Source organism: Neomonachus schauinslandi, chromosome 1, assembly GCF_002201575.2.
Source record: "Neomonachus schauinslandi chromosome 1, ASM220157v2, whole genome shotgun sequence".
NCBI lineage: Eukaryota > Metazoa > Chordata > Mammalia > Carnivora > Phocidae > Neomonachus > Neomonachus schauinslandi.
This window is the reverse complement of record NC_058403.1, coordinates 104,286,706-104,300,624: the sequence shown is the minus strand read 5'-3', so window position 1 is coordinate 104,300,624 and position 13,919 is coordinate 104,286,706. Positions and strand designations below refer to the sequence as shown.

The following is a 13,919-nucleotide window of genomic DNA, read 5'->3' as shown; positions in this document are numbered from 1 at the left end:
GATGAATATACTTCTCATTTATAGATACACATCAGATAGGCCAACATGCAGATAATCAGCATACCTTTTTGTTCAATAGCATGGTTAGGGCATTTTTCTTTATCTATTTGAATGTTCAAAGAAAATCAAACTTTTTCTTTTCTTTTTCTTTTTTAGAAGTAACTTTTGAAAATATAATTAATGAGAAATAAAGTTATCTGATGTTCTCTAGTGGAACTCTGCAAACAGTTAAGGTGTGTATTTAAATGTGTAACATCTTTACCAGTGACCTTGCAGCTACTCTGTTGGGGATGAACAAGGGCAGTAACTGATGTTAACTGAATAGAAGAGTTTGGAAGAGATCTTTCCAAAAGGGTTTGTAGGTCTTCTTTTTACTTATTTAAATGTTTTATAATTAATTAAATGTTTTTATTTAAATGTTTCTCATGGGAAACTGAGGATGACTGGAGCCAGGATATGAGTGGCTGGATAAGGTTAAGGGGAGAACCTGGCCACTATTTTATCTATCTTCTTTTGACTAAAACCCACTCGGGAGAAATGGGAACTGGCAGACAGGTAATCCACGATAAATTCCCAAGCACCAAGAAAAATTCTCTAGAAAACTTTTCCCTAGCTAGTGTTCTTCAAACAGGAGCCCCAGTGGACCATATCAATGAAATGAGCCACAGGCAATTTGTAATATCTTACTATCTGCTGTTTTTTCCTCTGAAATTGTGTGGAAAAGCTTGAGGATTCGTGTCTGCCTCCAAATCTTACAATTCTCCTTAAGGATAAATGATCCTAATCCTACAGCTAAACCAATCTATTTTTAAAAAGGATACTTCCTCCAGAACCACTCAATGAATGAGTGTTATATCACCCCCCAGACGAGACCAACCAAGGAGAAAGAGGTAAGGCCTGGGTTGGCTTTGCCTCCTTGGTCGTCCCAGCATGGGGTTGGACATGCAAAATTTCAATAAGAAAACTTTATTTGTAATTAATTATGAAACAGCACCTGTTTCTTGATATTTTAAATGAACTTTTATTTTTGTATATTCTTATATCATTTCAAGTTGAAAAATCACCTCATGTCAGTCTGTTAGAGAAAGGACGACATTATTAGCTTTAAAATTAGCTTTCTGCAAGTCAGGCTTGCTGATATGCTCTACAGATGGAATGTATTTTCACCCAATCAGGGAATACTTCAAAGCGAACCAAAGCTGCATTGATGGGTTCTTGTAAGCTTTTATATCATCCTTTATAGAACACCAGTGATGGGTCAGATTTTCAAGGATTTATTTCAATAGCATGTGTTTTGGGTTTTTTTTTTAACCTCTAATCATTTTTGTTCACATAAACGAATTCCAGTGATTCAGATATTTAAAATGCCCTTTAGCTGATGAACTAAATTCCTTCAGCCTTGTACGTAAATACAATCAGGCAGTGATGTCAGCCCATCACTCTGAATATGAATACCTAACTTTCCATGGTTGGCTAAACTGCATCCACACCAGAGGCCTACAAGGCCCAGGAGAGAATTATTGACCTGGGAATAACAGGCTCTTTCATACTCAAAATGACACTGCTGACCCAACCTCAATAAGACCTGGGGTTTGACAATTGTTCCAGACATGATGATAGATTTGTGCTGCTGTATTTATAGTCCATTACCTGCCCCCTCTGTGATTAATATCATGCAATAATAAGAGGGCTGACTGGGGATAAGAATGGTATTTGTGACCTCGATTCACCTAATACTGAATTCTGCTGCACTCTGACTAGTAAAGTTCCTGTTCTTTCAACATAGTTTATTACTAAAGTATTAGATTGAACCTTATGAAAGTGACATTTTTGTAGGTCAAAGTAAGGGAGTCAGATATTAGTATTGGTTTTTTCCATATGATTCAAAAGGATACCAAAAGAATTTCCTTAAAGTGTTGTTTTATCATTTTCTTATGGTGTAGGCATTATGACATCAGTCTAAAATTAGTCCTAACTCATTGTTGTTGTTGTTCTTGTTTCCTGCTGGCTATTTTTCTTTTTAACTCTAAATGTTGTGGAAGTGATTTCTATGCTTCTTCCCTTTGTTTCTTGATTACTTTGCATAATTCAGCAAGAAAGGCCAAATGTGCCTTTTTTTACACCAACAACACAATAACCATAATACAGTTTCTAAGCCTAAATCTTTCTTCAAGAAATTTTTAAGGAAAGAAATGTGATACTGTTGAGCTGAGTGATCTCATGACAGCAAGCAAAACTGTGTCAGCCAGATGACTGCTGGCCTTCTCCTGAATGGTTTACACAATCTCGGGAAGAATAACAACACGTCCCCTGCAGTCAGCACGAGTCCTTTCTCAGTGGATGTATTTACAGTGAGTCATATAAATCCCTCACACATATCCCTGCACAAGGAATTTTCCAGAAACTTCCAGGAAATTACAAAAATGTGAATAAATTCCAAAATGTCAACTCAAAAAAATATATACTCAGTTCTAGGCCATTCCCGGTAGGAAACATCAAAAGAAAATACCTTTTGATTTTTGTTTGTTTTGAGTAAAGATGATGGATTCATTCAATATTTTGGAAAAAAAACCCAAGTCACCCTCAAACTCCCAAAATAATTCAAGGCAATAAGAAATACCATGTGTTTTTGACAATTAGACACTTGAAGTAACTGCAGGACCTCCACAGGTTTTCACAAGGTTAAAACTCACCACATAGCACAGCTTCAATGTTTTAAGCTAAACTTAAAAAACAAAACTATTCTAGCAGATGGAAATATGTCCAACTTTACATTTGCTACAAACTTCCTCCTGAAGTTTGAAAATGTCAGATTCTACAGATATGCAGACAATATTTGTCATTCCCAAATGCTTGAATCCCCCTTTCCCTTTGTTAGCATGAGAATACATTCTTTTCTCTGCTTTGGAGTGGGAGAAGGGATAGTAAGTGGAGTATGGAAAATGGGACCCTCCTAGTACCATCCACTGAGGGGGATGACAGGCAGTGCGTGGGTGAATGTGAATTGGATTCACTATCCTTCCACTGTTTCTTTCTGGAAGATGTGCTGTCTAGTCTGGGAAAAGCTGTCACATCCAACAAGAGGGCTAGGACCTTCATCTTGATCTCAAGGGAATAACATGGCTGCTAACTGAGAAGGACTGCAAGAAAAACCTAATTAGCCGACAGTGCCTTCAAAATATCCAAATCTGTTCAACTCACTACCAGAAGGATGAGCTTGCCCCAGCACTCTTCCATTTTAGTAAGTATGCCTCAAACCTATCCTCTTTTCCAGGAACAGGGCACAAAATTTAAGAAGCATGAGAAAATTTAGTAGTCAAAATACATAATATTAAAAAAAAATCAAAATTAATACAAAAGGTTCATGACGAACAAAATCAAAATTGTAAGTGGAAACATGATCAATATTACCTCTTCCTCCTTTTGCCTCTGCTCCAATATGGTTTCGCAAGACATACTGATCCTGTCTTAACTTAAAAATTTTTGGCACCTCCTTAAATTGTGCACCCGAGGGAAATCCCAGTTCCTGACATCTTTTTCTTTGTTCTCTGTTTTCTGACTAGCTCACACTCTCACTGGGTCCTGACATATATCACCTCCTGACTATGATCTCACTCTTTTTTTTCTATAATCTCCAGAGGCCAGGGATTGTATCTGTTTGGGTCACAGCTGAATCTCACACAAAGCTGCATTTTTTTTAGCATACTGCCTGGCACACAGTAGCTGCTTCATACATGCTGCTGAATGATTGAGAGAAAAATCTCTTGGAGCTCAATGTTGTGCATGGCTTCCTTGCATGATTATGTGGCTAGAAAAATGTCTCTGAATGGACCCTTACCCCAGAGCCTGCTTTAGGGAACACGGACCCCTTCCAGGAGTTTCCTAAACACTACGGACAGAGAACCAGAAACAATATATTTTGAGGTTTGAAAAAAATCGGAGTCGGTGAACTTAAGTACATCTAAGTAGATTTGAATAGAAATAAAAAAGATGATTGAACTTATTAGGGAGAAAAAAGCAATTAAAATACTGTGAGGGTGTTTTGAAACGATCTATTTTGCAAAAAAAAATCCAGGGCATGGCAATTTTTATGATTTGAGCCTTTTTGCCCCTCAGCGATGACTGAAATTTCTCAAGTTTAGGGTGTTTAGAGCACATACCTTCAATGGTACACTGATCAGGGACCGGAATCTTCTTTCCGATTTCCACAGCATATGCTTTTACTTTACTGAAGTTTTCTTTTAAGTGCAAGTAGAGCTTATCTTGGTATTCTACAGGACTTGCAGTAGTTTCTGGAGTTTCTTCCTGGCAGTTTGCTTTAACTGTTTCTGGCAAATACTCTGATTCTGTATGTATAATACTTGGGTGTGAAATTGAAGAACTTCCCAGCTGTGATCTGTCAGAGTTTGCCTTAAAGGACAACTTGTCATTTCCTTGGCTAAGTGGGTCTGTTTCTGAAAGAAAGGTGCTGGCTGGCATATCTTCACTCTCTACAACTTCCCCATCATCTGAACTCATGCTCTTTGTTAGCACAGTGTGCAAAGCCAAACTCTTTGACCTGCAATACAAACAAAAAGCCAAGACAGATAAAGAAGTTGAGCTAGCATCCACTGAGAAGGAAAGAAAGAATAATGGTGGGGCAAAATGACTTCCTCTAGAGTGTGAAACCGAAAATTGGTGCTATTAACAGATTTGATAAAAACATAGAGCAGCAACAAGTTATGTAATAAGCCAAACCTTGGAAGATCTAGGCCACCTCCAAAAACAGAGATTTAAAAATCAATTTCATGGCAAAACTAATTGGAAAATAGTAGACTTACATAGTTATATTCTTTTTTTTCTACTTTTGCTTCTGCTTTTTCATCAGAAAATAAGAGAGGCTTTTGACAGTCATTCTCAATATAGCACATCTATAGGGCACCTGGGTGGCTCAGTCAGTTAAGCATCTGCCTTCGGCTCAGGTCATGATCCCAGGTTCCTGGGATCGAGCCCCACATCGGGCTCCCTGCTCAGCAGGGAACCTGCTTCTCCCTCTCCCTGCCGCTCTCCCTGCTTGTGCTCTCTCTCTAATAAATAAATAATAAATAATAAATAAATAAAATCTTTAAAAAAATATATATAGCACATCTATATTTAAAGTATTTTTTAAAAATAAGCCATAGGTTTGTTTTCCATTTGTATTCTCCTTTTTATTATAGCAAGCTTCATTGGATAATGGAAGCAGGTGAATGCCATTTCATTCATGAAAAGATGGGGCTTTGCATGCTATAGGTGAAAGATATTTAAAAACCACCCCATAACAGTGTGATAACAAAACTAATAGCAAGCATGAAGTGCATACTTTAAAAAACCAGCCAAGCAAAATTTATACCTGCTAAATCTAATGTCTTTTCTTTCTTCCTTAGAAAACTGGCCCAAACTATATCTTCTGATAGAGCTAGGAGTATTGCTCTCAGCATTTATTTTGTCTTCAAAAGCCTGTATTTTAACTTGTAGCTTTTCACGGTCTTCATTTTCAGTCAATGTGAGCTTAATTTCTTCCAGCTTCTCAGGGATTTCAAACTCAGTGCTTGGTTTTTTCCTAAAGGAATAAAAATCATTGCATTAGATGGTGGTCACATGTACCCTCAAGACAGTGTTACTCTCTATTGAACTGCTTCTTATTCAAAACAGAAAAATTTACCTGATAAATTTTTTATTAGTCATTTAGCAAATGTTTATTGAGTAACTACAATGGACATAGGGTTTTTTTTTTTTTTTAAGATTTTATTTTTAAGGAATCTCTACACCCAACATGGAGCTTGAACTCATAACCCCAAGATCAAGAGCTGCATGCTCCACCCACTGAGCCAGGTGCCCCCATTTTTTTAAAGAAAATTATATTTGTTCTAGTTTCTGTCATCTACATCATTTCTGTGGTAGGAAATGTGCTCATTGTAGTCACCATCACTGCCAGCCCATCACTGGGGTCTCCTATGTACCTTTTTCTGGCCTATCTCTCTCTCTCTCTCTCTTTTTTTTTAAAGATTTTATTTATTTATTTGACACAGAGAGAGAGATAGTGAGAGAGAGAGCACAAGCAGGGGGAGTGGTAGGCAGGCAGAGGCAGAAGGTGAAACAGGCTCCCTGCTGAGCAAGGAGCCCGATGTGGGGCTCATTCCCAGGACCCTGGGATCATGACCTGAGCCGAAGGCAGATGCTTAACCAACTGAGCCACCCAAGCATCCTGGCCTATCTCTTCTTTACTGATGCCTGCTATTCCTCTATAAATACCCCTAAAATGATTATAGATTTACTCTATAAAAGACCATTCCATTCAATGGGTGTATGACCTAAATCTTTGGAGAACATTTCTTTGGAGCTGCTGAGGTCATCCTACTTAGTGTGATGGCCTACAACCGTTATGTGACCATTTGTAAGCCCTTGCATTATACAACCATCATGAACTGGCAGATGTGTGGCCTGCTAATGGGAGTGGTGTGGGTGGGAGACTTTCTTCATGCAACCACACAGATCCTCTTCAGCTTCCAATTAGCTCTAACATCACAGATCACTCTAGGTATGATCTGAACCCTTTGCTCAATCTTGCCTGCACTGATACCCACACTCTAGGGCTCTTTGTTGCGGCCAATAGCGAACTGATCTGTGTGCTAAACTTCCTTCTCTTTTAAAGTTTTTTTTTTATTTGAGTATAGCTGACACACATTGTTACATTAGTTTCAGGTGAACAATGGACATAGATCTTTGAAATTGTTTCTATACCTTCTTCTGCTAGAAGTTTATAAACATTGGTGTGTGTGTGCCAACTTTACATTAGAAGGAGTTGAAGAATTCAGAGAATAAAAAGCAGTTTGTATGGTTATCTACCATATTCTTATCCAGTTCTACAAAAGCATGGCTTTCACATGAAATTCATGCCAGACATTTTTTTGGAAAATTGTTAAGAGGCGATTTGTTTGTGCTGAAATTGATAGAACATTTCAAATGGACTGTATAAACTCATGGTTTTCTTAATTTTATGGTAATCAGTGTGACTCTTTTATATTATGAAATAAAAAAATCTTTTTGATTTTTAATATGTTGGAGGGAAGAGATTTTCCATGACTGATATTAATAGTTCCAACTATCTTTTTTTACAATAGAATTTATAAAGCACTAGGTGAGTCATTAAAATTACCTCCTTTAAGGCAGGGGTTATATGTAGAATAAATTTGGAACTCCTCTAAGGACTAACATAGTGCCTTAGATACAGTAAGAGCCTACAAATAAGGTGCAGAAATAGTTCACTTGATGCTAAGGTGCTAAATGATTACAGAAAAGTAGTGTGTATTTATCTTCCCTTACCTGCCTGAGTCAGCCTAGAGCTACTTTGAATTTTTTTTAAAGATTTTATTTATTTATTTGCCAGAGAGAGAGCATAAGCAGGGGAGTGGCAGGCAGAGGGAGAAGCAGGCTTCCTGCTGAGCAGGGAGCCCAATCCCAGGACCCCAGGATCATGACCTGAGCCAAAGGCAGATGCTTAACCGACTGAGCCACCCAGGGGTCCCAAATTTTTATTAAACAATCACTATCAATATAATATGGGGTTATTCTTCTTTATAAATATAAGGGTTAATAATCCCTAAAAATCCATTCATCAAGATGGCTTAATAATTCTATTGGTTTGTCTGTGTGTATTTACCTGGCACTCTTTACTATTTTTCCTAGAGGTTCATGAAAAGGGCCTCAAATATACAAAACACTGGCGTTTTCAAGCATATGGCTATTTTCCCCTAAGGGACAAGGTAAACCTGGTATAGTACATAGGTGGGAATGAGAAAATACAATTCTGGTTTTTCTAATGGCACTGTTTTTTAGGGAAAACCAACATGAAAGTGCTGGTGATATTTTTTCAATTATATTCCACCCATTCTGGGGCCATGTGTGTGGTGGGCACTGGGAGAGGTTGGTTGGCAGGTTTCCTGGCTGGCCCAGAGAGGGATACTTGCTTTGAGGGAGGGTTCATAGCTTTGGGGCCCTCAATTTTTAAAATTCCCATTAGTTCAGCCCAGGGACAGATGTAAATGGTGCCACTGGAAAAGCAAGTAGATCATCACTTAAGTAACCAGGATATTGTTTATTGTCTAATAAGCTATTACTGAGAAAACTTAAATACATATCTATATAATTTTTATAGGCTTCCTATAGTTTTGCATACATAATGCAAAATTTATAATCTATACCATGCTTCACTGAAATATACATGAGTAGATTTCAAGAATCAGTACATGGGAATAAAGGCTAATCACAAACATGTTTCCCTTTATGATACATATGATACTGGCTGCCCACAAACAGATGGGAGGTTTTGACATCTTCCAGCCAGATGATTCTAAAAGCTGAACTTTTACTCCTATTACAAATGAAACAAAGATGGTGCTATCACTGGATGGTATTTTACAAACCATGATGATTATCAAGGTTACTTTTAAAAGATCCAATGGGACTTCTGGGGAAGATGGTGGAGTAGGAAGATCCTACACTCACCTTGTCCCAAAGATACAACTAGATAACACCCACATCGATGTAGATAACCCAGAAAATGACCTGAAGATTGGCAGAACAGACTCTCCATAGCTAAATGTAGAGAAAAGGCCACACTGAAGAGGGTAGGAGGGGTAGAGACATGGTGGAGGCTAAATGGACCCATGGGTCTGTCCATGGAGGAAGGGACACCATGGACATCAAGAGGAGAAACAAACCATCACAGCAAGTACCCCAGGCATGGGAAACCCACACAGGTAAGATGAATCCCCATAACATTTGGCTTTGGAAACCACAGGGGACTAATTTTGTGAATTCTTACAATGGGGGCTTAACACATGGAACTTTAAAAATCAGCAGGCTCCACTCTGGGAGAGCCAGAGGGCAAGAGGAAACAAATTCCTTGCCCTTAAAGACACATACAACAAACAGCTCTGTAGAGCTACAGCCTAGAAGTAGCAATTTGAAAAACGTTTGGGGTATATGGGAAGATTTATTTACTAATCTCAGAGCATGTGCTGGAGGGACAGACATCTTTAGGAGACTTCTCCAGGAACAAAGGAACTGACAAGCACCATTTCCTTCCCCTGCTCCCCAGCCTAGACACATGGACACCTGTGGGAACCAGCACAGCACAAACACTCTCACCTAATTTGCTGACAGTGTGCCCCACCCCTGTGTTCTCCTGTAGACACACCCCCTCTAGTCCTGCTGCAGTTGTCTAAAGCAACTCAAGGTCCACTCCCACAATACTCCTGCATGAAGCATGCTAAGACCACAAGTTCTATCCCCACATTCTCCTACAGACCTATCCCCAGTGGGCTGTGGGCAGACATCTGGTCTTAATGCAGGCCCTAGCTGCCAATAAACCATCTCAAGGGATGACACAGGGAAAGCACACTGCTGATCAGTTCTACTGCATCTCTGGTAAATTCCTGGTCTGACTCATCTCAAGACCAAGGCAGACCCAAACTGACCCAATAATAACATAGGGAACAAACACTGCCCACAGCAGGCAAAGAGAGACAGGGCTGAAAGCAAAAGTGGCTCAGCCAAAATAGTAGGGTGCATTCAACACACATAGGAGATATCCCTGAAGTAACAGATTCTGGTGAACAGGGGACATTGCACTGCAGGGCACTACAGGACCTCTTCTTCATAAGGCCACTACTTTCAAGATCAGGAAATGAAGCTGAATTTCCTAACACATAGAAAGAGCACAAAGAGGAGCACCTGGGTGGCTCAGTCAATTAAGTGTCCAACTCTTGGTTTTGGGCTCAGGTGATGATCTCATAGGTCATGGGATCAAGCCCTATGTTGGGCTCCACACTCAGCTGGGAGTCTGCTTGAAATATTCTCTCCCTCTGCCCCTCCCCCCTCTCAAATAAAGAAATCTTAAAAAAAAAAAAAGAAAGAGCACAAAGAGTTAGACAAAATGAGGAGACAGGGGAATATGTTCCCAAGGAAGAACAGGACAAAAATCACAGCAAGAGAGCTAAATGAAATAGAGATGAGTAATATGCCTGATAGATAATTGAAAGTAATGCTCATAAAGAAAGAAAAGAGTAGAGGACCTCAGTGAAACCCTTAACAAGGAGATAGAAAACATAAGAAAGAACCAGTCAGAGATGAAGAACTCAATAACTGAAAGCAAAAATACACTAGAGAGAATAAATAATAGACTAGAAGAAGCAGAAGAACAGATCAGCAAACTGGAGTACAGAGTAATAGAAAGCAATCAAGCTGAAGAGGAGAGAGAAGAAATAATAATAATAAGTGAAAAAGACTTAGAACTCTGCAACACCATCAAGCACAGTAACATTTACATTATAGGGATACCAGAAGGAAAAGAGAGAGAAAAGGGTGGGGGTGGGGGCAGAAATTTTATTTGAGGAAATAATAGCTGAAAATTTCCCAATCTGGGGGAGGAAACAGAAATCCAAAACCAGTAGGCACAGAGAACTCCCAACAAAATCAACCCAAGGAGTTCCACACAAAGACACATAGTAATTGAAATGGCAAAAAGTAGGGATAAAGAGAATTTCAAAAGCAGCAAGAGAAAAGAAAACATTACATACAAGGGAGACTCTATAAGGCTATCAGCTGATTTTTCAGTAGAAACTTGGAAGACTAGAAGAGAATGGTGTAAGATATTCAAAGTGCTGAAAGGAAAAAATCTCTAATTGAGAGTACTCTATCCAGCAAAGCTATCATTCAGAATAGAAGGAGAGATACAGGGTTTCCCAGATAAATAAAAGTAAAAGAAATTCATGACCACTAAATCAGCCTGACAAGAAATGTTAAAGGGGACTCTTTGAGTGGAAAGGAAAAGACATAAGTAGGAGTAAGGAAGAAGTAAAGCCTTCGCTATTTGCAGATGACATGATACTATATATAAAAAAGTCTAACAATGCCACCAAAAAAAAAAAAAAAAAACAAAAACAAACAAACCCTATCAGAACTAATAAATGAATTCAATAAAGGCAAAGGATACAAAATCAATATACAGAAATCAGTTGCATTTCTCTACAACAATAACAAAGTAGAAAAAAGAGAAATTAAGAAAACAATCCCATTTACAATTGCACCAAAACAATAAAATATGTAGGAATAAACTTAACCAAGAAGGTGAAAGACCTGTACTCTGAAAACTATGAAATATTGATGAAGGAAATTGAAGTTGACAAAAATAAATGGAAAGATATTCCATACTCATGGATTGGAAGAACATATATTGTTAAAATATCCATACTACCCAAAGCAATCTACAGATTTAATGCCATCCTTATCAAAATATCAATAGCATTTTTCACAGAACTAGAACAAATAATCCTGAAATTGGTATGGAACCACAAAAGACTTGGAGCAGCCAAAGTAATCTTGAAAAAGAACAAAACTGGAGGTATCACAATCCCAGTTTTCAAGATATACGACAAAGCTGTAGTAATCAAAACAGTATGGTCCTGACACAAAAATAGACACTTACTTCAACGGAGCAGAATAAAATCCAGAAGGAAACCCACAATTATATGGTCAATTAATCTTTGACAAAGGAGGTGAGAAGATGCAATAGGAAAGTCTCTTGAACAAACTGGACAGCCACATGCAAAACAATGAAACTGGACCACTTTCTCACATCAGACACAATAAACTCAAAATGGATTAAAGACTTAAAATGAGACCCAAAACCATAAAAGCCCTAGAGGAGAGCACAGACAGTATTTTCTCTGACATCTGCCATAGCAAAATTTTTCTAGATGTGTCGCCTGAGGCAAGGGAAACAAAAACAAATATAAAGTATTGGGACTACATCAAATTAAAAAGCTTCTGCACAGCCAAGGAAACAATCAGCAAAACTAAAAGGCAACCTGCTGAATGGGAGAAGATATTTGCAAATGATGTATCCAGTAAAGGGTTAGTATCCCAAATATATAAAGAACTTATACAACTCAACATCAAACAAATAATCCAATTAAAAAATGGGCAGAAGACATGAACAGACATTTCTCCAAAGAAGACATCCAGATGGCCAACAGACACAAGAAAAGATGCTCAACTTCACTCATTATCAGGGAAATGCAAATCAAAACCACAATGAGATATCACCTCACACCTATCAGTGTATGGCTAAAGTCAATAACCCAAAAACAACAAGTGTTGACAAAGATGTGGAGGAAAAGGAACACTTGTGAACTTTTGTAGGAATGCAAACTGGTGCAGCCACTGTGGACAACAGTTTGGAGGTTTCTCAAAAAATTAAAAGCAGAACTACCATGTGATCTAGTAATTCCACTACTGGGTATTTACCCAAAGAATAAGAAAACATGGATTTAAAGGTATATGCACCCCTATGTTTATTGCAGCATTATTTATAATAACCATATTATAGAAGCAGTCCAAGTATCCACCCATAGATGAATGGATAGAGAAGAAGTGGTATATATATATATATATATATATATATACACACACATATACATATAATAGAATATTACTCAGTTCAAGTTTTTGAACTTTATTTCAGAAATTTCCATAGCTGGGATTATTAAAGCTTAAAAATTTGTTAAGGCATAAAATACACCAAATATGCATACATCAGATATTGAGCATTATGCAAATTTTAAAATCTGAAAACATATGACTTGTTAGAAGAAGAACTTCTCACAAATTCACAATTTTTTTTCTTTCTACATAAAGCTCTGGGTTATAACAACAGTTAATAGCATTTTCTTCCAAAAAACTTCAGATTTCATATGATTATAGTAAATCTTCCTGGATAATTTTATTGGATCAGTTTCTGGCTTTTTTTAAATATATTTTTTTTTACTTACAGAGATCTTCATTTTATTTTTTGTACTTTTTGTATCAATTTCCCTATTTATATAATAGGGAAGACAACTGTACCTAATTCATAGTGTTGTTACAAAGTGAAATGACAGAATCAGTGTGAAGCACTGTTCCTAACAGATAACACACTGCTCAATAGATGTTAGATTTTATTATTAGTATGATTGTTATTATTAATTGATATTATTATTATTCCTTTGGAAACTTCCTCAGCATTGTCTTGTGTTAATATATAGAGAACACATCAGTGGTCTAGACACAGACAGACCAATATTCCATACCCTGGAGGGAACTAATGTTCCCTGGAGAATGCCATGGCATCAGACTTTAGGAGAGGACACTCAGCTCCCTTTCCCTGACCCTGTCTCTAGTTATCAGGTGTTGGCTATGAAGCCATGGCCTGAGTGAGTCAGACCTCTAGTAGCTGGAAGCATGCCTTCTTTCATTCTTGGATCGCCTTGTAACATCCCTCGGAGGGGACTTTGGGCATGAGAGAAGTTATGGGTTATCGCTACACATCCATTGACCCCAAGGGGGACAAGTCAGGCAGGTGCCTTTAGGGTAGGGTTGCCTGGTAAAATACAGGATACTCAACCAAATTTGAATTTCAGATCAACAACAAATAATGTTTTTAGTATAAGTATACCCCTAGTGGGATAAACAAAAAGTGTATTATACTATACTAAAATGATTATACTAAAAAATTATTTGTTCTTTACCTGAAATTCAACTGGGTGTCCTGTACCTCAATTTGTTAAATCTGTCTCGGGTAAATCTCTGCTACTCGGTGGGCAGGGACCTATACTGTTCATCTTTGTTCCCTTGTATCTGGCACAGTGCTTGACACACACAGGTACCTGAAGTGTTTGTGGAATAAATGAACTCAGACCACCTTGGTTTCCTAAGCCAGCCTACTCTCTGTGCCCCCAAATCCTCCTGAGTTCTACTAGATGCCCATGAGGCACTGGCCACTTCTCTTGGCCTATAGTGGGTAGAGGGTGGGGTGGTATCATTTGGTAAATATCAAATGTCGAGAAGCAGGGAGCAAG

The 13,919-nt window shown here is 38.1% G+C and overlaps 1 protein-coding gene across 2 annotated transcripts in view; it reads right to left on the bottom strand.

Moving 5' to 3' along the window:
- VEPH1 (ventricular zone expressed PH domain containing 1) overlaps positions 1 to 13,919 on the bottom strand; it is a 217,762-nt gene that overhangs the window by 96,726 nt on the left and 107,117 nt on the right. For both annotated transcript variants that reach the window (XM_021702584.1, XM_021702585.1), the window contains exons 7-8: positions 5,372 to 5,581; positions 4,161 to 4,558 (exon numbers count right to left, since the gene is read on the bottom strand). In XM_021702584.1, coding sequence (XP_021558259.1) covers positions 4,161 to 4,558; positions 5,372 to 5,581 — 608 coding nt within the window. The remainder of the gene's footprint in view (positions 1 to 4,160; positions 4,559 to 5,371; positions 5,582 to 13,919) is intronic.